The sequence below is a fragment of the Gymnoscopelus microlampas genome (assembly GCF_963454915.1).
Source record: "Gymnoscopelus microlampas genome assembly, chromosome: 16".
NCBI classification, from domain to species: Eukaryota; Metazoa; Chordata; class Actinopteri; order Myctophiformes; family Myctophidae; genus Gymnoscopelus; species Gymnoscopelus microlampas.
In genome coordinates, this window is record NC_139953.1 from 46,338,106 (window position 1) to 46,362,107 (window position 24,002).

General features: G+C 40.7%; 2 protein-coding genes across 2 annotated transcripts in view; both read left to right on the forward strand.

Moving 5' to 3' along the window:
• Positions 1-24,002, forward strand: part of LOC311063690 (E3 ubiquitin-protein ligase TRIM35-like) — a 101,440-nt gene that overhangs the window by 20,307 nt on the left and 57,131 nt on the right. The window lies entirely within an intron of this gene.
• The window catches only part of LOC311063041 (E3 ubiquitin-protein ligase TRIM35-like), a gene marked incomplete at its 3' end in the record, with an annotated part of 47,041 nt that overhangs the window by 20,078 nt on the left and 2,961 nt on the right, over positions 1-24,002 (forward strand). The window contains exons 5-6 of the mRNA XM_084082256.1: positions 10,570-10,655; positions 12,606-12,728. Of these exons, the coding sequence (XP_083938382.1) occupies positions 10,570-10,655; positions 12,606-12,728 (209 nt within the window). The remainder of the gene's footprint in view (positions 1-10,569; positions 10,656-12,605; positions 12,729-24,002) is intronic.

The window sequence follows — 24,002 nt, forward strand, 5'->3', positions numbered from 1 at the left end:
ATTGTGTCACTACCGAAACAAAAGTTAAATCCGAAAAAATCACTAAGAGTGGAGGCCAAAATCGTCCCCCCAAAAACCTGTTAGGAGTACGTTTCAGGCAATTTAGAGTTGATTGGTAGTACTGTATCTTCTTCACCCTGAAGAAGCAAACAAGCGAAACGCGTTGTGCAAATAAAGAAAGCAAACTCAGTCCTGGAGTTGTGCGGTCCCTTCTTTTGAAGGTTTTTCCTTTTAGTTATATACATCTCTTGCACTGACCTGCACCTCCAGTCGAGGTCTTACAAAGATGTGCACGAGTCTTATTTAGTTCATATATATATATATATATATATATATATATATATATATATATATATATATATATATATATATATATATATATATATATATGTATATATGTATATATATATATGTATATATGTATATATATATATGTATATATATATATATATATATATGTATATATATATATATATATGTATATATATATATATATATATATATGTATATATATATATATATATATATATATATATATATATATATATATGTATATGTATATATATATATATACATATACATAAATATATGTTTTTTTTTTGTTTACGTAGAAACTCATGTACATTCTGGGTTAAAATGGTTAATTTAATTATTGAATAAATAGCATTAAAAAATACATAATGTTAAAAGGTTTATATATTACAAAAAATGCTGTGCCCATTGCTGAGAGGATTTACAGTAATTGGGCAAAGAGTCACATGGTCAGAGTGAAGCTGTCAATCACAGTCAGAAGCAAGCAGAGTTGACACTCTCTCTACGTCGTCCTCAGGCGAGTGGCAGTGGCCGGCTAGTCTCACCCTCCTGAGTCATGTTTAAGAGAAACGTCAGAGAGAGAGAATAATATTGCTACAGTTCATGGTAAATGTGTGTCTGCTACATATTGGTCTGTGGATATGTAATGTGTTGGGAACAGGAGTAGAAGACTAGTAGCATAGATTAGATTAGATGTCTTTATTGTCCACAAGGGAAAATTGTTTTGCTCAGGTCAATGCATACATTCAACAAGACAATACATAAATAAACACCACAATTAAAACACCTAGCAAAGTACTTCAATTCTATAATAAAAGATAAAAAGTTCTAAAAATGTAAAAGAGACTTTAAAAGAAAGCAATGTCCTCTCCACACTTGTGGAGCACCCACCCCATAGGTCCAACACACAACGCCTCGCAGCGCAACGCGAGGCGTTGTGTGCTTGTAGATCTGCTATTTTGGCTAATGTCCCCCTCCGAATAGAGATGCTAGGGTTCAAATAGTTAATGCAAAATAAAAGAGTTCCCTATCACACAAATATTTGGAGGCCCCCCTCTAGTAACTCTGAGGACCCACTAGGGGTCCCGGACCCCCCGTTGAAGACCCCTGGTATAGAAGGTAAAGCCGGTCTGTTACCTTGTTGTCTCGTGCGCTCCAGAACCCAAGAAGCTTTGTTGGATCAAAGAAAGAAACTATTATTCATTAATTTATTTATTCATTAATTCTTATTCTATTTTATTTTATTGTGTACAGCACACAATATCCAGTTGAAACAAAGTCACAGCTATCTAACTTTGACTTGCCTATAATAGTGCGGTGGCTTATTTTGTCTTATTTTACTTACTGAATTGTCTTCGTTTGCTAGAACTGAACTAAACTTTGTTCAATTAAAACAAAAAGTATTTCTCTCGGTTGTTATTTATTACTCAACAGGTGTGCTTGCTTAACGTGTCAGACGGTCCCTAGAAGAAGGTACTGTTTTCATCCAGGCTGTAAATAAGGTACCAGCTGAATGACAGTGTTACTTTAAAGCACCTTACATTTATATCATATCATATACTCTATACTAAACATACTCTAAACGTCGTTTAACCACTTAGACCCCAGCATTTTCTGGGGGGAACATTAGCCAAAAAATTTACAATCTGCAAGCTCACAACGCGTCGCAAGGCGACGCGTTGTGAGCTTGTAGATCGGCTATTTTTGTCAAAGAGATTTGTTGTACAGTAGATGGAAAAAGAACGCAGTGAGGTGAAGTGGTGAAACTGAAGTGATATTGATGAATTCCAAGTATTATCAAAGTATTCTGCAGCACCCCTGGCCCGGCACCCTAGGGTGCAACGGGGGGGGGGGGGGGGGGGGACTACTTTAAGGAACCCTGCTCTGGAATTGCTCCATACTCCCTAGGACAGTGGTTCTCAACATTTTCAGGCCGCGACCCCCGGAAATAATCATATTTGGACTGGGGACCCCCTGAAATAATTATATTTGGACTGGGGACCCCCCACAATAATCATATTTAAACTGGGGACCCCCCACCCTGACAAGCACTTGGAATTGTAGGAGTTGAGGCATTACATTTAGTTTGACTCGGTTCCACAGATAAATATTGTGAAAATAGCAGATCTACAAGCTCACAACACCTCACAAAGCAAGGCGTTGTGAGCTTGTAGATCGGCTATTTTGAAAAAGTTTGCCTCTGTCTTTATTCTATATTCTTTGACAATTTGGCCAATAATATGTTTGACTAGTTTATATAGTTTGTTGATTACTTTTGATGTAATAATGGTGTTTTTATTTTCTTTCTTACTTTGTTTGGTATTAACAAGGTCTTTAAAGTCCTTAAATTGTCACTTCACTGACATCTGGGACCCCCCCGCCTAAAAAATAAATAATCATGTGGGGACCCCCCTCGGGGTCCCGACCCACAGGTTGAGAACCACTGCCCTAGGAAGCAGGGAGGGGCGGGGCTATTTAAGTCCTCTAGTTGTCGCCCCTCCCCCTCTCTCACACCCCTACCAGCAAACACAAATGTTTGTGGTCCAGACAGTGTGTTTGTGTGTAAAAACAAACAGTCTTATAGTGAAATAAACAACTTATAATGTAACATTACTCTACATGGGCGTTAAGTTCTCAGTGTTTTAGCAGGCTGGTGAAACAAGCTGCTACTAAAACACACTGTGGAAACATTTCCACCCATCCAGACCAGACAGGTGAGTTTTCTACTGTGTGTTACTGTAGCTACTTAGCTAATTTAGTAATCAACTGCTCAGTATTAAGGAATTGATGAAATTGCGTGTAATTTCACTTTTATTTGACTTGGTAAAAAGCAGCAACTGGTCAGGATGAAGCATTGTTGTGTGATGTGAATATGAGCTGTTTGTTTTAGCCCTGAAACATGACCGTCTCATATCATGACCAGGGTTACATGGCGGCTTTCCGACATGTCGCCTTTCCGACGTTAACGAACCCTATACCTAACCCTCACCCTAACCCTAACCGCACGCGGAAGCCACTAGTCGGAGTGGCGAGATGTCGGCGTGGAAGACGGTTACCCATGACCAGTCATGGATGAACTTCAACCTGGTGTTTGCACGTTCTTTATTACGGTCTATACATCTACATAACCGTTCAGATTTCAAATATAAAGTGCTTACCTCATGATCACGGATGTTATAATTATGTACGGGTTCTCAGAAGTACCTGTATCTTCCGTATTGTTCAATAAAAAGCATTTTAATCCGATCGGTGGCCATTTTCTCCGTCTTTTTGCCATGTGCTTCAAACCTCGCTAACCTATCGGTTGGGAGATGTATTGCACTCTGCTACAATATAACTCTATGAGGAAAATGGCCACCGATCAGATTAAAATGCTTTTTATTGAACCACACGGAAGATACGGGTACTTATGAGGACCCGTACATTATTATAACATCCGTGGCCATGAGGTCAGCACTTTATATTATAAATATGAACGTTTATGTAGATGTACGGGTTGTAAATAGAGAAAGTGCAAACACCAGGTTGAAGTTACTCCATGACGGTCGTGATGCTGACAGTCCATGTAGGCCTAGTCAGTGGTGTAAAGTAACTAAGTACATGTACTCAAGTACTGTACTTGAGTACAATTTTGAGGAACTTTTACTTAACTGGAGTTCCAATTTTCAATGCTTTTACTTCTACTCCACTACAATCATATGAAAACTTTATATATATATATATATATATATATATATATATATATATATATATATATATATATATATATATATATATATATATATATATATATATATATATATACACATACACATACACACATATATATATATATATATATATATACACATACACATACACATACACATATATATATATATATCAAAAATAGCAGATCTACAAGCTCACAACGTGAGCACGGTCTGAGCTATTGTCACAATATTTGTATACATTTTGGAAACTTTAAAAGAGACATTTCTGCATAATGAGTACCCTTACTTTGGCACTTTGAGTATATTTTTGATGCCAATACTTTTGTACTTTGACTCAAGTATGTTTTTAATAGCCTACAGTGCTTTTACTTGTATTTCTACATTGTGGTATTGATACTTTTACTTAAAACATGCAAGTACTTTTTCCATCACTGGAAGTTGGAGTGTCTGTCTGTTTAGTTGTAGATGGAGGTTGAGTGAACAGTAGATGAAATGTCTATTGAATAGTATCCATATGTTCTGAGTGTTTTTAACTACTTTGTTAGTGCTGTGGTTTGTCATGTTTAGAGGTAGTGAGGAAGACAGCAGTGCTGGCAGTGATGATGAGTTACATTTTTTTTTTACTTAAAGGGCAAGACCACTTTGGTAGATTTTTTTTGGTCCTCATTGACTTACATTGTACGGTAAAACTGCTCTCAAAGTCACTCTTTTAGCACAAAAACGAACGCAAACAAAGTTGATTCAGACAATATAGAACATCACCAAACCCAGTACTGTTTTTTTTTTTAAATATAAATGTCAACTTCCTGTTGATTTTGCCATTTTTAGTAGTAGAAAACCCGGACTGGATCGGCGGATCCGGATCCAGATCTTCAAATTGTAAAATCAACAGGAAGTTGACATTTTTATTTAAAAAAAAAAACAGTACTGGGTTTGGTGATGCTCTATATTGTCTGAATCAGCCACGTTTGGGTTCATTTATGTGCTAAAAGAGTGACTTTGAGAGCTGTTTTACCATACAATGTAAGTCAATGAGGAGCACATTTTGAATTATCAATTTCTAATCAATGGAGCAATTTTTTTTTATTTCTTGCCCACCTTTGGAGTTACATCATGGCAAGGTAACTACACAACCCAAACCTCTACTAAAGTGGTCTTACCCTTTAAGTACAAGTATCAATACTGCAATATAGAACTATTTTAAAAGTCCGGAATTAAAAATGTACAAAAGTATTGGCATTAAAATGTACCAAAAGTAAAGTACTCATTGTGCAGAATGTCCCATTTCAAGTTCTCAAATGTATAACAATCTCTTGAAAGACCTACAAGCTCACAATGCATAGCGATGCGACTCATTGTGAGCTTGTAGATCGGCTATTTTCAAATGGCCGAAATGTATATAGGGCTGAAGTTGGATGTATGTTTTGTAATAATTAAATGAAAGCTAAAGTAAAGTGTTTTTTGTCAATATATCATCTGCTTTTAGAAGCAATTGAAAATACAAATTACAAATAATGTTGAGTACTTTGTTGACGCCCCCTAGTGGCCAAGTTGAATATTTGCCAGCTCTCCATGATGATCAGAAGCCTAAGACTTAATGACACTTTAGTTAATCCACTTGAACCCCCAGTATCCTGGGGGGAACGTTGGCATGAATAGCCGATCTACAAGCTCACAATGCACGCAACGTGTAGTGAGCTTTTTTTGGCGAATCGATTTCTGTAGAGTGAAAGAAGAGCGTACCAAATGTGCAGCCGGGAATGAGAAATCAAGGCAAAAGTTACTAAAGGGCTGAGCCATGTAGAATGAATGGACTGCCGTCACTAGAACGCTCCTGCTCAGGAGCACAGATTTCCGCCAATCTCTGCCAGGCCAGGCTGTCTACCCAGGGCCCACAAACTTTGGAAGTCAGTCAGTCATAGCCACTTGGAATGAGATTTTTTTTTTTACTTTTCAAAGAATGTTAATTCATCTTAAGGAATAATCAGAAAATGACAGTTGATAAAACCCAAAGTTTCTATTGTAACGCTGGGGTACTATTACACATGTGTGTCTTGTTGCTTTGATTGAGGGAGGTGTCACTGATTTGGGGGTTGGCTACACGTGTGCCGGGGAGGTAAAAGAGTTAAAGGAGAATTTTGGACTAAGGTTTTCTTACCTTTTCTATGATGTTATGATATCTTAGGATGAATGGTACAGTAGAAAAATAATTTGTAAACTTTGTTGAGGTGTGAATTTAAAGTAGTTTTAAATCTATGTGTGTGTTCCTGGTCAAATAGGTTCCTGCACGGCGTGCAAGACGCCGCTGGAAGGCTCAACCAGAGGATGCCCGTAGAGATGGAGAATCTCTCTCTATCCATGGATTTGTCTGCATGGGGAGGATTCCTCCGCGCCGATGGCCTGGGTCTTCGGTGGTTCTGAGACAGTTTTTAAGTTGCTTGATTCAGTATTTAGATATTTGATATTCATTTAATCAGACACGCCCCCTTCCTATACAAACCCATTGTGACTTCAAACTCCATTTTAACCATGTTAGATTCATCAGAAACACCCGTCCTTGGTTCTGGTGACTGATATTGACCTTCTAGTGTGTGAGTAGACTGGGTTTTTGCAATAAGTTTTTTCATTTATTTCTTTTTTTTAACCGTTTTATTCATTTACTCCAAAAGATTTTGTAAATAAATAAAAAAAGTAATTGAAAAAACACGGTCCCACACATTAGAAGGTTCACATCAGTCACCAGAACCAAGGACGGGTGTTTTCAATGAATGTAACATGGTTACAATGGAGTTTGAAGTTAACGATGGGTTTGTATAGGAAGGGGGCGTGTCTGATACAATGTAGGCTATATCATCAAATATCTAAATACTGAATCAAGCAATTTAAAGTGTCTGAGGTGAATCACAAAAGCAGAGTGGACGTTAAAATGAACTCAAACAAGTTTGTAAGTGAAATATCCCTTTACGGTTATTTGTCATGTGCAATTTACAAAATACATCATCATTTTGGGGGTCCTTCACATGGAAAAGTTAGGATTTAGAAAACATTTTTAGATATGTATTTGGCCAGGGACCCCCATCTCAGAATGTTTTGTTCCAGACACCCCCAGAAGCAAAGATTTGAGTTACAGATGTTAAAAAACATGTATATATTCAAAGATTTGAACACATTTTCAGGATTTTTCAAAAATAGCAGATCTACAAGCTCATAGCGCTTGTATATCTGCTATTTTTGAATAGCCAAATAAATCTTACAATGACACAGATGCGTTCCCGGTCTTAAAGGGTAATAGTTCACCCCCAAAATAACTTATTTCTAACGATCAGTCACCCCTGAAGACTTGAATTTGTGGATATTTTGTTGTTTTTGTCTCATTCCTAAGCCAATCATTTGATGACCTGAATTTGATGGCAGCGGTTCCGGTAGGATACACAAAGAGTCTCCTTTGTTTCTCCTACCGGAACCGCTGCCTACCAGTCCGCTGGTCATCAAATTATTGTCTTAGGAATGAGACAAAAACTAAAAGATATCCATGAATTCAAGTCTCCATGGGGTGACTAATTGATAGACTATCCCTTTAATGGATTAATGTGCTGCCTGCTATTGCCACTGAGCATGCTGTGTAGGGCAGGCTATAGGGCTGTGTCACCGTTATGTGTCACTGCTATGCTGTGTAGGACAGGCTATAGGGCTGTGTCACCGTTATGTGTCACTGCTATGCTGTGTAGGACAGGCTATAGGGCTGTGTCACCGTTATGTGTCACTGCTATGCTGTGTAGGACAGGCTATAGGGCTGTGTCACCGTTATGTGTCACTGCTATGCTGTGTAGGACAGGCTATAGGGCTGTGTCACCTTCTCCGTTCTCTGCACTGGCTCCCCGTAGCAGCTCGCATTCAGTTTAAAACCCTGGTGCTAGCCTATAGGGCAGTGAAAGGAACAGCTCCTTCTTACCTCCGGGTTTTGGTCAATGCCCACACCCCTGCCCGACCACTCCGGTCTGCCACCTCGGGGCGACTGATTCCCTCGCCACTCAACGGTCCTTCTGGTCGATCGACACGGTCACGACTTTTTTCTGTTCTGGCCCCACAGTGGTGGAATGAACTCCCCACTGATGTCAGGACAGCAGAGTCACTGATGTCAGGACAGCAGAGTCACTGATGTCAGGACAGCAGGGTCACTGCCCATCTTTCGCCGCAGGCTGAAAACCCACCTCTTCAGGAAACACTACCCTTCCTCTTTGCCTGGCCTACTTGTTGTTAACTAGTTGTACGAACTCTTGTTTTATTTTTGTATTGTTTTATTGGATCTTGTTTACTCGATACACTTATTTGTTTTAGCTCTTGCTCATTTGATTTTGTCATTTTTGTCTCATCTGTTTAAGAAAGTAGGTAGCTGATATATTGCACTTTTACCGTAGCGCTCTTGGTTGCTTGTTTTTGCAGGAAATGCACTTAAAACTTCTGGTGATTAGTAGTTTTCGTTCCCTACCTATGTTGAATACACTTATTGTAAGTCGCTTTGGATAAAAGCGTCTGCTAAATGACTGTAATGTAATGTATGTGTCACTGCTATGCTGTGTAGGACAGGCTATAGGGCTGTGCCACCGTTATGTGTCACTACTATGCTGTGTAGGACAGGCTATAGGGCTGTGTCACCGTTATGTGTCACTGCTATGCTGTGTAGGACAGGCTATAGGGCTGTGTCACCGTTATGTGTCACTGCTATGCTGTGTAGGACAGGCTATAGGGCTGTGTCACCGTTATGTGTCACTGCTATGCTGTGTAGGACAGGCTATAGGGCTGTGTCACCGTTATGTGTCACTGCTATGCTGTGTAGGACAGGCTATAGGGCTGTGTCACCGTTATGTGTCACTGCTATGCTGTGTAGGGCAGGCTATAGGGCTGTGTCACCGTTATGTGTCACTGCTATGCTGTGTAGGACAGGCTATAGGGCTGTGTCACCGTTGCAAAACTTACGTTGACGACGGTTGTCATACAAGTAATTGTGATTAACCATGAATTGTGTTTTTGACATTGAACATATGAATACAATGCCTTTCAGGCACACTGTGTATGAGGATACATTATACGTATACTAGGCTGTGTATGAGGATACAGTATACGTATACTAGGCTGTGTATGAGGATACAGTATACGTATACTAGGCTGTGTATGAGGATACAGTATACGTATACTAGGCTGTGTATGAGGATACAGTATACGTATACTAGGCTGTGTATGACGATACAGTATACGTATACTAGGCTGTGTATGAGGATACAGTATACGTATCCTATATGTGGCTCTCGGTCACTTGAATAAATCTTTGTTTCTTTGTTTCTTTCAGATACTCAAGAATACATCCTGGCAGAGGTTCTTCACCCTCCTGTGAAACTACCCAGCCTGCACCCTCCTGTGACTCGTCTAAGCCTGCCTCCGCCACTGTCTACACGAGTCTTTCAAAGAGCTTCTGTCTACAAAGTCTTTCGAAGAGGAGCCCTCTTCGAAAGACTTTGTAGACAGCAGCTCTTCAAAAGATTGTAGACAGCAGCTCTTTCGAAGAGCCGCTGTCTACAAAGTCTTTTGAAGAGCCGCTGTCTACAAAGTCTTTCGAAGAGCCGCTGTCTACAAAGTCTTTCGAAGAGCCGCTGTCTACAAAGTCTTTTGAAGATCCGCTGTCTACAAAGTCTTTCTAAGAGGAGCCGCTGTCTACAAAGTCTTTCGAAGATCCGCTGTCTACAAAGTCTTTCTAAGAGGAATACAAAGTCTTTCGAAGATCCGCTGTCTACAAAGTCTTTCTAAGAGGAATACAAAGTCTTTCGAAGATCCGCTGTCTACAGAGTGGTGGTCTCCACTGGTGGAATTATTTGTACAAAGACCTTGGCCCGCCGGGGGTTTCCTCTGAAGACGCCTCAGGGTAGGAACCTCTTTAGGGCTGTCACGATTATGATGTTGAACTTGAATGCTTGATTAATTGTCGCTCAAATAATTGCGTCGTAGTAACATTTTGAATAAAACTGAATTCTGAATTTGAATTTGTGAACAAAAGCCGAACTACAAGCTCAAAACGCATCACGCCGTGATGTGTTTTGAGCGTGTAGTTTGGCTATTTCGACGATTATAACTATTATCCCCAAAATAGTATTGCGATTATCGCAAATACTTGCGATTATGTTATAATTGTGACGGTCCTAATTACTAACCCTAACCTGCTGCTTTTTTTTTCAGGTTTTTAGACATAGGCCTCTGTAAATCCGGGCCCCTACCTGGTCATTTGAAAAGGTCCAAAAGACCTGGTCATTTGAAAGGTCACTTTTTGGTAGGTCCCAAAGGTGACCTTTTTTGGGTGTAAAGTCGGGGTGGGGGGAACTATGTAGTTCACACTAATCACATAATCTAAGTTTTTCATTTAAAAGTTTAATTTCTTGCCCAAAGAAGAACAAGAAAGAAGAACAAGAATCACATGAAGCTGCTACATTTTAATGAAGATGATCTGCGTTTTTCCATTTAAAAGTTTAATTAAATTTTAATTTTTTGCCCGAAGAAGAACAAGAACAAGATCAAGATCAAGAACATCATGTCGATGTGTCCCAACATACGATACGATACGATACGATACCGTATCGTATCGTATGTTGGGACAACAATACCTGAACTGAGTCAACAAGATGTACATTTTTAATGATAAATCTCTAAGCAATGGAGCAAGTATTTTTGATTTCTCACCCACCTTTGGAGTTCCATCATCGCAAGGTAACTATACAATCCAATAGCTATACAAGTGATCAGCAGTCTGCTCAAGCATACTGTGCTGTCTACCAGGACCCACTTCTTCATGTATGTTTTGAAGTGTCTAACCCCAGTACGCAGTCTGTTCAGCTAGGTCAATTTCCGGCATCGCAGATCTCCCTCCTTTGATGCCGTCTCCTGGGTCCCAGATGTAGCGGTGACAACGTCTGGGCCCATGCAGAAGACTGCCGACTCCTGCTTCCAGGATGCCTCCAGCCATGCCTTTGTAGACAGGTCCTCAGGGATGGAACTGAGCATCTCTTGTTGAATGGGCGGTGGGACTCGAGTCAGTTTGGAGGCAATGCTGTCATAGTGTTGTCATGGAGGATATGCCAATCATGTTTCTGGGCTTTCCTTGGGGCCAGGATGTGAGGGTAGCAGCCTCTCGTTGGAGGCCGGTTGAGGCAATTCCTGCTAGGATTGGTAAGTAGAACATAGGGGTGGGATTCAGGCAACCAGTTATAATCCGGAGAACATTGTTAATGGCAGCATCAACGTTTTTGGCATGTGGGCTTCTACACCAGGCTGAGGCACAGTGTTTGGCTGCAGCGAAGACCAGGGCTTGCCTGGGGATTCGTAGTACTTTGGCAGAGGAATCCTAGGACGTACCAGCGAGACATCAGATTGGCGAGACCCTTGATGACACTTTGGCCTCTGGGTGTTGCTTAGAAGACAGTGTCCTATCCATGTACCTTGGGGCTTGCTGGAACTCCAGGTGATTGTGGTCCATGAACACGTCTAGTTCCCGTTTTGCTTCGCTGTTGTTGAGGGGATATGCTGCCAACACCGTCTTCCCAATGCTGACACCTACGAAGGTAGGCTGCTAAGATGTCCATGTGGACATGATGGAGGTCATTGGGGTAGAGCGGATGAGTTGGATTTGACAGACCAGGAGTGTTGGTATAGGTAGAGGCATGGCCGAAGAGCTTTGCCCATCACTCACTTCTTGCTGATGCCGAAGTAAAAACACAGTATTTACCTCATTGTGATAGCTGTATAAGTCTGCAGTACACCTGACTGGTGGCAATAGCCTGGTCGTGATGCGTAGATGTGATCAATCAGGGTGTGCTCTTTGGTCGTTCACAAATAAATCACCACAAAATGCCTCAAAATTGTTTAAAAAGACCACAAATGCCGCAACAAATAACTCAACTGTCACAATACATTTCAAAGAACGCCATTAAAAAGTCACAAAGAAGCCACAAATAATTCCCCCAAAACATGACAATGACCACAAAATAATTCACGAAACCTCCACAAAATGCCACAAAAGAAAAGTCACCTAAAATAAAAAATATCACCAAAAAATCGCAAATACCAAATATGACACAAAATGTCACAAAAATGCCAAATAACAAATACACACATTAAAAACATGTCACAAAAAATGTCAAATGACACAAAAACTGTCAAATGAATGCCACAAAAATGTCAAATGCCACAAAAACTGTCGAATGCCACAAAAATATCAAATGCCACGCAAAAAAAATGCAACAACAAATTAGCTTATCTCCACTGCAACGACCAAAGAGCTTACCCTGATTGATCACATCTACGCATCAAAACCAGGCAATTGCCACCAGTCAGGTGTACTGCAGACATACAGCTATCACAATAAGGTATATACTGTGTTTTGACTTCGGCGTCAGCAAGAAGTGAGTGATGGGCAAAGCTCTTCAGCCATGCCTCTACCTATACCAACACTCCTGGTCTGTCAAATCCAACTAAGCCGCTCTACCCCAATGACCTCCATCATGTCCACATGGACATCTTAGCAGCCTACCTTCGTAGGTGGCGCCTGCAGCTCAGCATTGGCAAGACGGTGTTGGCAGCTTATCACCTCAACAACAGCGAAGCAGAAAGGGAACCGGATGTGTTCATGGACAACCACCTGGAGTTCCAGCAAGCCCCAAGGTATCTGGATAGGACACTGTCTTTTAAGCAACACCCAGAGGCCAAAGTGTCATCAAGGGTCTCGCCAATCTGATGTCTCGCTGGTACGTCCTGAGATTCCTCTTCCAAAGTACTACGAATCCCCTAGCAAGCCCTGGTCTTCGCTGCAGCCAAACACTGTGCCTCAGCCTGGTGTAGGAGCCCACATGCCAAAAAGGTTGATGCTGCCATTTAGCAACGTTCTCCGGATCATAACTGGTTGCCTGAATCCCACCTGAATGTTCTAATTCCCAATCTTAGCAGGAATCGCCTCAACCGGCCTCCAACAAGAGGCTGCTTACCCTCACATCCTCGCCCTAAGGAAAGCCCAGAAACATGATTGGCATATCCTGCATGACACCTCTATGACAGCGTGCCTCCAAACTGACTCAAGTCCCGCCGCCCATTCAACAAGAGATGCTCAGTTCTATCCCTGAGGACCTGTCTACAAAGGCATGGATGGAGGCATCCTGGAAGCAGGAGTGGGGAGTCTTCTGCATGGGCCCGCACGTTGTCACCACTACATCTGGGACCCAGGAGACAGCATCAAAGGAGGAAGATCTGCCACACCGGCAATTGACCTAGCTGAACCAACTGCGTGCTGGGGTTCAACACTTCAAAACATGCATGAAGAGTGGGGCCTGGCAGACAGCACAGTATGCTTGAGCAGACAGCTGATCACTTAATCACCTCTCTGTGTCCTCTACAGATCACCATCGGAGGCCGGCCTCTTTGATGTGGGACCGTTGCTGCACGTCATTGAGCTGGACATATGATGATGATGATACACGAAAGAAGAAGACGCCCAAGTCTCGTACAATTATGTAATATCTGTTTGCTTATGTTTGTAATAAATGTTTAATGTTGTCTTGTCCCAATTGCTGATCCCCTCCCCCCCACCTTTGTGGGGGGGAGGGGGTGTCCCCACTCTCGGCCTGCACCTTGTCGTGGTGAGTGGGCTTTAAACCAAGACAGGCCATTTAACCACAGTTGCAAGGTAACTAAGTACTTTTACTCAAGTACTGTACTTAAGTAAAATGTAGGTATTTTTTACTGGAGCACAATTTTCACTACCTTTACTTCTACTCCACTACATCTCAAATGTAAATATTATATTTCTACTTCACTGCAATTATTTGAAAACTTTAGATACTTGTTACTTTGTAGATTTTGAGCATTACGAAACATACATTAACCACTTCAGCCCTATATACCACTTCAGCCCGATATACATTTCGGCCATTTGAAAATAGACGATCTACAAGCTCACAATACGCATTGTGAGCTTCGGTGTCATTTTGATTTTATATATATATATATATATATATATATATATATATATATATATTTTTCAAACCACCTCTTTCCACCACCAGAAAACTCACAACGTGTCGAATCGCGCCGCGTTGTGAGTTTGTACATCTGCTATTTTCAAATAGCCAAAATGTATATAGGGCTGAAGTGGATAATGTATGTTTTGTAATAATAATCAAAATGTACAAAGTAACTAAAGTTTTAAAATGCGTGCAGTGGAGTAAAAGTACAATATTTGCCTCTGAGATGTAGGGAGTAGAAGTAAAAGTATTGAAAATTGGAAATACTCCACAAGTAAAAAATACCTCAACATTTTACTTAAGTAAATGTACTTTACACCACTGCAGCTATGCAACACAAGCAGGTTACCGATGGCTCGTTGAGCCTGTGCATTTGACCCTGATTTGACCGCATAGGCAATCAACAGCAACTAATTAATGGCAGCAGTAACCGCTTGTGTTTTGTCTGTGTCTTGTGTGTATGTGTGTAGGCCAGTGGTTCTCAACCAGTGGTCCGGGGACCACCAGTGGTTCTTGAGGGGGTTCCAGGTGGTCCCCAGCTAAATAATGGAGAGTTGGTAACCAAATGGACCCTTATAGATCTGTAACTCTTGAGAGCGTAAAATGATACCAAATGGTCTATCCAACTGAATTGACTTCTAAGTTCCACTTCTCCTCAAAAGGACAACTTTACTTTCCATCCTCAATGACAAGCCTAATATTATTATTTCATTTTGGCTATATGCAATAACTGCAAGCCAATGTGCAGAGGCATGTTCAGTATTTGGCTTATTTTCTTGAATTCCTATTTATTTTGTTGCCAATAATTCAACTGTAAGCCAGTGTTTTTGAGACATATTGTCTTTGATTGCTACACAATAAATAGTAAAAAGAAATTCTACATGAATGAATAAAAATACAAAAGAAAATAATAATAAAATCAAATGAATGCAATTATTGTCTCCGCCAGGCCGAAAGGCATGGAGAGAGAGTATGTTTTGCATACACAAAATGACACACGAACGGGCGGACAGACAGGGGGTACAACATACTCTCGCCATACCTTCGGCCTGGTGGAGACAACAAACCAAAACAAAAGGCACTGGTCTGGTTCTCCTGGTTTTACTAAGACAGGGTTCAAATCCCTGTGGTGCCCTGCTCATGGTTTGTGTTGCATTTACATTTCCTTGGTTTATATGCACTCTATAGTTGATTGGTTACATTGTTACAGTTGGTGCCTACTGAGTTTGTCGTTTCTCACGCGTTTTTATCCGGCGGTGGGGGGGGGCAGCACTTCTTTGGGCTCTATCATCAGTGGCACGGATCACTGTCGGAGAACCGTCAACTTCTCTGTCTGTCTGTCGGCCGATGACGGAGGGAGGGGGGGGGGTGGGGTGACGGGAGGGGTCGTTTCAGACTGGGAGGGTTGATGCGGGGGTTCTCACTGAGGGTTGATGCGATATTCTCTTACATAAAAACGCTAATAAACGGCTGACATTTGGGGAAAGCTAAAAACGGGCTTCGGTGTTCCGTGCACATGGTAATGTGTGTGTGTATGTGTAACAAATGGTAATGGTCAATGGCTGTGTGCAAATGCAGAGCAATTGCTCCAGCCACTGAACCGGGCAGAAGAGATTTTGGGCTCACCGCACAGAGCTTCGTAGAATTATAGGAGGATATAGGATTTTATCTAAACTATTCTGTTTGTTTTAATTTGTCTTTAGATTAGGGGTTGTAATATTATTCATTTTAACCCATTAAGACCTGGAACGCATCTCTGTCATTTTTTGATTTGAGCTAAAAAGCACTATTTTACACTTTGGCTATTCAAAAATAGCAGATATAAAGCTTGTAGTGCGGCACCGAGTGCCGCGCTACGAGCTTGTATATCTACTATTTTTGAAAAATTGTGTGTGTGAGAAAGCACTATACTGTTTGTTGACAGTGAGAAAGCACTATACTGTTTGTTGACAGTGAGAAAGCACTATATTGTTTGTTGAGTCGGTTAATGTCATTAGATTGGGAGTTAACTGGGCTATTGGGATAGAGCTGTGCTGTCACGGTAAAAAGATAATCATTTTGAATGTTTACACACCATATGAGTGCTATCAAAATGAGGATGAATATCTCAGTAGATTGGCATTCATTGTGTCTTTTATTCAGGACAATCCTTCCACCTGCATATGTGGTCGGTGACATGAATGCAGATGTAACTGATGCTAAATCGTTATTTGGTAAACATTTAATGGATTTCTGTTCAGACAGTGGATTGATTTTATCTAGCAAGGTTTGTCTACCAGAGAATAGTTATACCTATATCAGCGAGGCTTGGCACACGACATCCTGGCTTGATCACTGCCTCTGTACAGTGGATGCTCACGACTCGATTGATACAATAGACATTGTTTATGATTTGGCTACCACAGACCACATACCCTTTCGTGTGGTGTTAAAAACAGGCAACTTACCTGTGTTGCCTGTGGATAACAGCATGAGTGCTGGGAAAATAGATTGGTCTAAATTAACCAAAAATGATCTGGATAAATACTTGAGGCATTCTGATGCCTTACTGGGTAATATTGAAATTTCAAAAGATGTCGTCATGTGTCGGGATATGAACTGCAAGAACCCACAACACTGTGATTTATTACGTTCCCTGTATGAAGCTATTGTGGAGTCTCTGTGTATCTCCAGCAGGACTCTCTATAAGCACAGGGCAAAAGTGTTTAATGCTAAGCCAGGGTGGAATGACCATGTTGAAGAGCTTCATGCAGAGGCTAGAAATGCTTTTAAAATGTGGGCTGAGTCGGGCAAAGGTAGACATGGACCTCTGTTTGAAAAGAAAAAACGCACTAATGCTGATTTTAAATATGAACTTTATCAAAAGAAATGAAAACACTATGAGGTCAGATTTTCTAGCAAGAAAGTTGCATAAGAATAATGTAAATGACTTCTGGAAGGAGATAAAAAATATGAATAATTGCAAAACATGTCTCCCATAGATGGTGTGAGTGGGTCCGAAGCAAATCTCACAGTTATGGCAGAATCAGTATTTTGAACTGTTTAACTGTGTGAAAAGTAACCTGTTTGTAGTGGATCAGGTAGATTTCAATGATGATGTGATTGTCACTCCTGGTGAGGTCCATGAAGCTATTCTGAAGCTTGGTGATAATAAGGCCTGTGGGCTGGACAATATAACAGCTGAACATGTTACATTTTCCAGTAAGAAACTGTGTCCTGTAATTGCGATGTGTTTTACAGGTTTCTTTGTTCACATGTTTTTACCTGATTCTATGCTCTCTGTTAGCTAAACAGCTCAGACAACTATAGCCCTAGCCAGCGTGTTGTCCAAACTTATGGAGACAATTATTCTGAGTAGACTTGAGAAGTACATCAAGTCTATTGACAACCAATTTGGCTTCAAACGTAAGCATGGCACTGATATGTGTATTTTTGCACTTAAAGACATTTTTGATTGATTGAAACCTTTATTTCAGGGAAATCCATTGAGACCAGGGTCTCTTTTTCAATGGTGCCCTGTGTACAAAAATACATTTACAACAGTGGTTTTACAGATGTGACAAGGACAACAATGTACATATAAAAATAAAAAAGGTTGTAAAAGTTGTATATTAAAACCATCTATTACACCAAGCAGGTGCATAGATCTTCTTCCAATATAAGGTCAGCTAAAAATCTTTTAAAAATAGCATAAGAAACAAGGGCCTCTAACTACAGCTTTTCTTGACATTCGTTCCATGTATATGGAGCATATACACTGAAGGCTGTATCTCCCAGTTTAGTACTGGTTGTGGGCACCTTCAGCAAAATGTTATTATCTTGAGATCTGGTACCATGACTTGAGGTATTGGGCTCTAACAGGTTTGTCAAATACAGGGGCAGTTTGCCAAGTAGTGCCTTGTATGTAAACAGGGTGACATGTTGCTTCCTTCTAAGAGCCAGGGAAGACCATCCTACTGAGGTGTACAATGTACAGTGATGAGTCCTGAAACCTGCACCTGTAATAAAGCGGAGTGCACTGTGATTGCGTCCAAGGGTTTTTTTTGTTTTACACTCCTTGACTCCTTTTGGTAGGGCATTCCACATTTTTGATGAATAGCATGAGAACGAGTTAATTCCCTTTGTTGAGCCAAATCTGGGTTGAACATGATTTGTGGAGCTGCCTCTGGTGTTATGATCATGGACTTGATTAACATTTTGGAAGTATTTTGACAAATACAGGGGGATGCTGTACTCTGTCCTCAACCCTAAGCCATCCAATCCTAGCAAAATGAGCAGGGGTTAGATGGGTTTTGTGATTGAGGCCAAGAAGTAGCCTTACAAGTTTGTTTTGGGATGTTTGGAGCCTTGTTTTTAAGGCCTTGGAGGTGTTGTGATACCATGAAGTGCATGCATAATCATAATGACCTTGTATGAGGGCCCCTGCAAGAATCTTCAGAGTATTCTTACTGACTAGACGATCAATCCTCCACAAATAGCGTGTTGTTTTGTTGACCTTTTTGCTCACTCTTTCTGCGTTTTTGTTACCAGAGAGGTTTGCCTCCATTGGCATGATTGTAGCTTGAATGACCCTATTTCTGTTTTCTTGAGAAAAGCAAGATCTATTTCGGTAGAGGAAGCCAATTTTAGGCTTAATTTTCTTAGCTAGATTTTCTAAATGAGTTTTAAAAGAAAAGTCCTCATCTACCCCTAAATACTTATAAGATGAGACTTGCTCAATCTGTTCCCCGCTCAGGGACAATATAGGGTCACTTGTTTCCACCTCATAAACTTTGTCTTACCTATATTTAAAGACGGTTTAAGACCAGCTAGAGCTTGCTGAATAATATTGAAAGCAGATTGTAACCTTGTTATAGTTTGGCTGCTGGTTGGTGCTGAGGTGCAAAGTATTGTGTCATCAGCATAGAAATGTGTTTTGCAATGTTTTATATTCTTAGAGATATCATTTATGTAGATGGTAAATAAGATGGGTCCAAGTATAGATCCTTGGGGGACTCCTTTTCTGGCTTCTAAGAAGTTGGACTTAGTATCTCCAACCATGATAGCCTGGGTCCTGTTGGACAGGTAGTCCTGGAACCATGAACAGGCCATGCCATCTAGTCCAATGACCAGGTAGATAGATATAATAGGCAAAATTCTACAATGTTTATGTGTTTTATTGATGCGTCACGAGCGTTTGACCGCATTAATCATGAGAAATTATTTTAAAAATTGTCACAAAGAGGGGTCCCTAGTTTTCTAGTCAGAATCCTGGTCTTCTGGTATACTCACCAGACGATGCGAGTGAAATTGGGGAGGTCAACCTCTGCTCCCTTTCGTGTGAACAATGGGGTACGCCAGGGGGGGATTTTGTCCCCTTTTCTCTTCAACGTTTATATGGATGATTTATCTTTGATTTTAAACACATGTGATACAGGGTGTAGGGTTGGCAATTCGCTAATTAATCACCTTATGTATGCGGATGACCTGGTCATCTTTAGTCCTTATAGTGCTGGTCTTCAACAGCTTCTGAGTGCATGCTCACAGCATGGTGTTGATTTTGACTTTTGATTAAAGTGCAATGCTAAAAAGAGTAAGATGATGTTTGTCCGAAGCAGAGAAGACAGACAGTCAACTTTTCCTGACTTCTATCTCTCAGGCACTGCTATGGGGGTACTGTATACTGCCCACCTGTGGTGTCGCTACAAGCAAGGCAGCATCAGACGACTCACAGTGGCTTATAATGACTGTATGCGGCTGCTGCTGAGAGCTCCAAGAAGCTCCAGTGCAAGCCAGATGTTTGTCAGTGTTGGGGTACCCACCTGCTCTGCTGTGCTACGCAATCTTATGTATAGATTTATGTGTAGGGCATCTGAGTCAGTAAATGACATAATTTCTGTCATAAACCTGTTACGTAGTTCTGTCAGGTTCTCCTCTACACTGTGGAACCATTGGCGCACTTGTCTGTATGTTCGAAACTGAACATGGTGGAATTCTTTTTATTGTATTTCTTTTTCTATTATTGTTATATTTTGTATGGTGTCTTTATGTGTGATATAGATCGCCCTTGGGTCTGAAATAAAGATAGAATTGAATTGAATTACCATCAAGGACTCCATTCGACCCCTCTGCGACAATTCAAGCCTCTATGCATATGTCCTTTAAACCAGCATCCCAAAATCGCTTTCCTAGTATGGATAAGGCATTACATATGGTATGGAATGCCCCCATCCTGAGAACAATGTTTGAGAATCGCTCTTTGTGCTTCCAGGCAATTTCAGTGGCTTTTGCATAGAGTGCTTGATCCATGACTACCACAACTGCTTCTAGATGCAGTTCCTTCCTAATTAGCTCTGATTGGTTCAGGATTTCAAATACTGTGGTCAACTCTGTGGCTGGTGACTTGATGGTTGGCAGATACCCAACAATATCTTGTAAGATTGGTTCTTGGTCCCTAGTGAGAATATTAAAGCCAGTCCAGCTTGGGATTGCCTGATTGTCTGAATCAGTTTGCGTTGCAAGTGTCCACACCAGGTTCTTCTTGCAGGTAAACAGAGAAGCTTCCTTCATTCCCTGGACACAGTATTCCCTGGTTGGGAGAGGCTGTGGGCCCACACGTGCACCTGCTACATATACTTCCAGTGCTTGGCCCTCAGTGGTGACTTACGTTTCTCATATGTGGAAGCTCTGCTCTTGGCAGATGTGGTCCATAGACATCTGCCTGCACCACAGTGCCATTGACTCTATGTGATGTATCCTTTCCAGTGAAAGTTTCCTCTAGTCTATCAATATTGTCCCATGCAAGATTGGTGAAGACATGAGGCTTGATGGAGGCTGGAAGGACAACTCTGGGTGGATACTGCTGCTAGCTTTTGGAGACATAGAGCAGTGTCATTCTCTTCAAATTGGGAGTAAGACACCCCATGCCCAAACCTATTCAGTGTCTGGATTAGCTCAGTGTTACCCGTCAGTGTTTTAACTGCATAAGGAAGTAGAAGGTGCTTTGGTGGCTTATGTTGACCACAGGTCAAAGCATATATTATGTCCTTACTAAATGACTGAACCAGAACAATGACCCTCTGTGTCTGAGTCTTGCTGTCAGGATTTCCAGTAAGCAGTTGCAGTAGATCTGGTATGGAGATATAGTATGATCACTATCTTTCACATCAGATGAATGGAATGGCCAGGGAGTCACAGTCATCTCCTGTCTAATGATTGATCTGATATGTGATGTGATGAAGTCTGATCTATGATCTTGTTAACATTGGTTGACTCAGCCCTCCAAACTTTGACTTCCCTCTGGAGAGTTTGATTTTCCAAGACAACATCCCTTAATGATACACTTTGTGGTACCATCAACAACCTTCTTGTTTCATCTGGAAATATATCAACTACATTGCCCAGCTCAGATTCAGGATTCCTGCGAATATTCTTCCCTGTATAATCTCGCAAGAGTGTAACTCCACCAGAAACATGAAATGTGACTAAATTTGACTGGGAGACAGTCATCTAGCATTTTTTTTCAGTTTCATTTTTTGATGTCATATGAAAGCAGGGAATCATAGCAAAATAATGATATATTGGTTAATAAGATTGAGTGAATAGTTTTGAAACTACAGCTTATAGAACTGAAGTCAAGTTAAAACTCTTCAGAAAAGACCAGTTGAATGGATCTCATTCAAAGATAGTAAACAGGGCTATCAATCCCATCATGCATAGTGGGATTAACATATCCTTTGTTTAATGGTTTAGGGTTAGGCTCTCTTTGTTATGTATGCTCTCTGAGACCAAGTGTTTGCCACTGCCCCCTGCTGGAACCGGCTGGTTCCAGTGACCAGGAGGACTTAACCAAGATATATTTTCACAACAGTTTTAACAAAATATGATTGTTTATACATCTTTATTTGACATTCTCATTAGACACAAGCCAACAAACTAGTGATACCTTTCAAAATGATTGGGTAGAAATAGAGGATTTTACCGCGATTTCGCGATGTTTGGATGGAAATTGAGGATTTTGTTAGCAATGCTAGCACATGCTAGGTCTAACCTTATATTTTAATACATGTTTATGCATTTATTTCATATTTACATGTCGATTTAAGCTCTGAAATGTATGTCAGACATACTCTGGTATGTGAGTCTAACTGGGCCATAAAATCATTTTGTGTAAAAAAAGAAAAAAGTTTTTCTCCTTTCCTGAACAATGGGCACCAGCAAGATGACTGTCCTCCAGTCAAAAATGGTCACAAATGTTCAAGTTTCGCGACCAAAGAAGTGACTTGTACAATGTTCTTATTGTCTCCGCCAGGAGACTATGTTTTCACTTTCCGTCCCCGTCCCCCTCGGCCAAGCTAACATTGGTCAAGCCACGAAATGGCTGAGAAATGGCGGAGCAATACATTATGTAGACACACTGGTGTCATCACAATATGTAATATAAATAGCTTAGACAGGATTAATCAAGAACAGTACATTCCAGTACAAACTGAGATCACAGTTGATGACACAGTGCAACTATGGGCTAACAACTTATTACTGGATGCCATACCCCGAGAACTGCAGGATTTGCACCCGTTAGAGGAAAGGTTGATAAGTCAACGTATTGCCTTCATGAAACTTGTTGGCTTGCCAAGAAGTTGCCAACAAGTTCAAGGCAATCCACGGTAATGCAGTCAATGTGCCATCTGACGTACACACTATCATCAAAGTTCCAATCTTGAGCAAATATTGGAATTTGGTGGCGGAGACTTGTGCTCCGAAGAGCACATTTTCTAGTTGGGCATGATATCAGTTCTGATATATTTCAAAAGATCACTATAGGCTTCCCTTTCAATCCTTTTATACAGTTCATCACCATCTGTTTCCTCATCCTTATTTTTGTACACCTGGTCCTTTTTCTTGATTCTTGTATAAGACACATGATAGTGGGCCTCTGCAGCAACTATGTCTCTGCTTGTTACTGCTAGAAGGTTTGGTCAGCTCTGAGTTGTACAGCTTGTGTAAGGTTGACTCAGGCCAGGTGTGACTAGGTAAATCAGTAATACCCCACCCCCCACTGATATTCATGTCTGATAAAATACAATATATTTAGCCTATGCATTAGTTACACTATATTTTATTTATTAAAATATTTAGGTTAAGTACAAAGTGAACCTTTGTGTTACATCTTTCATGAAAACCCAAGTACATCTTATATTATACAGTCACTATGTTGTCACTGCCTGTAATAGAAAAAGTGAATCTAGATATGCTAATTTTAACAACCTTTCTGAACAGTATATAGTCTGAGCCTTATCCCAACCATTTTTCAAAGAGAGAGGGTCAATAATAAGGGAGAAGCATCAGTTTGAAGAAGAATGCTTCATTCGGATTTTGAAAACTGTTTTGGACGGAGTGATAACACACAGAAAGTTACCACCGATGCAAGGCTATCACATTTTTCCTAGCACTAGGGGTGTATACCTACTCAAAAATCACTATGAGAATTATTCCCCCCAGATGATACTGATGACCCCGTATTTGGGGTCCTGGCTCACGGACTCATTTGGGGGTCCTTGTTTCAAGAACATTTTAAAATAGTGAAAATAGCCGATCTACAAGCTCACAACACGTCTCGTCGGAGTGTCTCTAGGTAAAAGTTGAAATGTAAATGAGTGTGAACGTTAATATGTGATTTATTGAGCCTGTAAATGAGTCAAAGAGGTAAAAGACACTGGTACGGTTCACTCCTGGCTCACTAGGACAGGGTTCAAGTCCCTGCGATGTCCTGCTGATTGCATGTATTTATAGGCGTCACTTGGTGCCGTGCTATGAGCTTGTAGATCTGCTATTTTTGAATAGCCGACGGTAACATCTAAAATGACAGATGTTTTCCCGGTTTTAAATATGTGATTAAATATGTGATAAATATTTGCATAGTAGGCCTTTATACATACAGTAG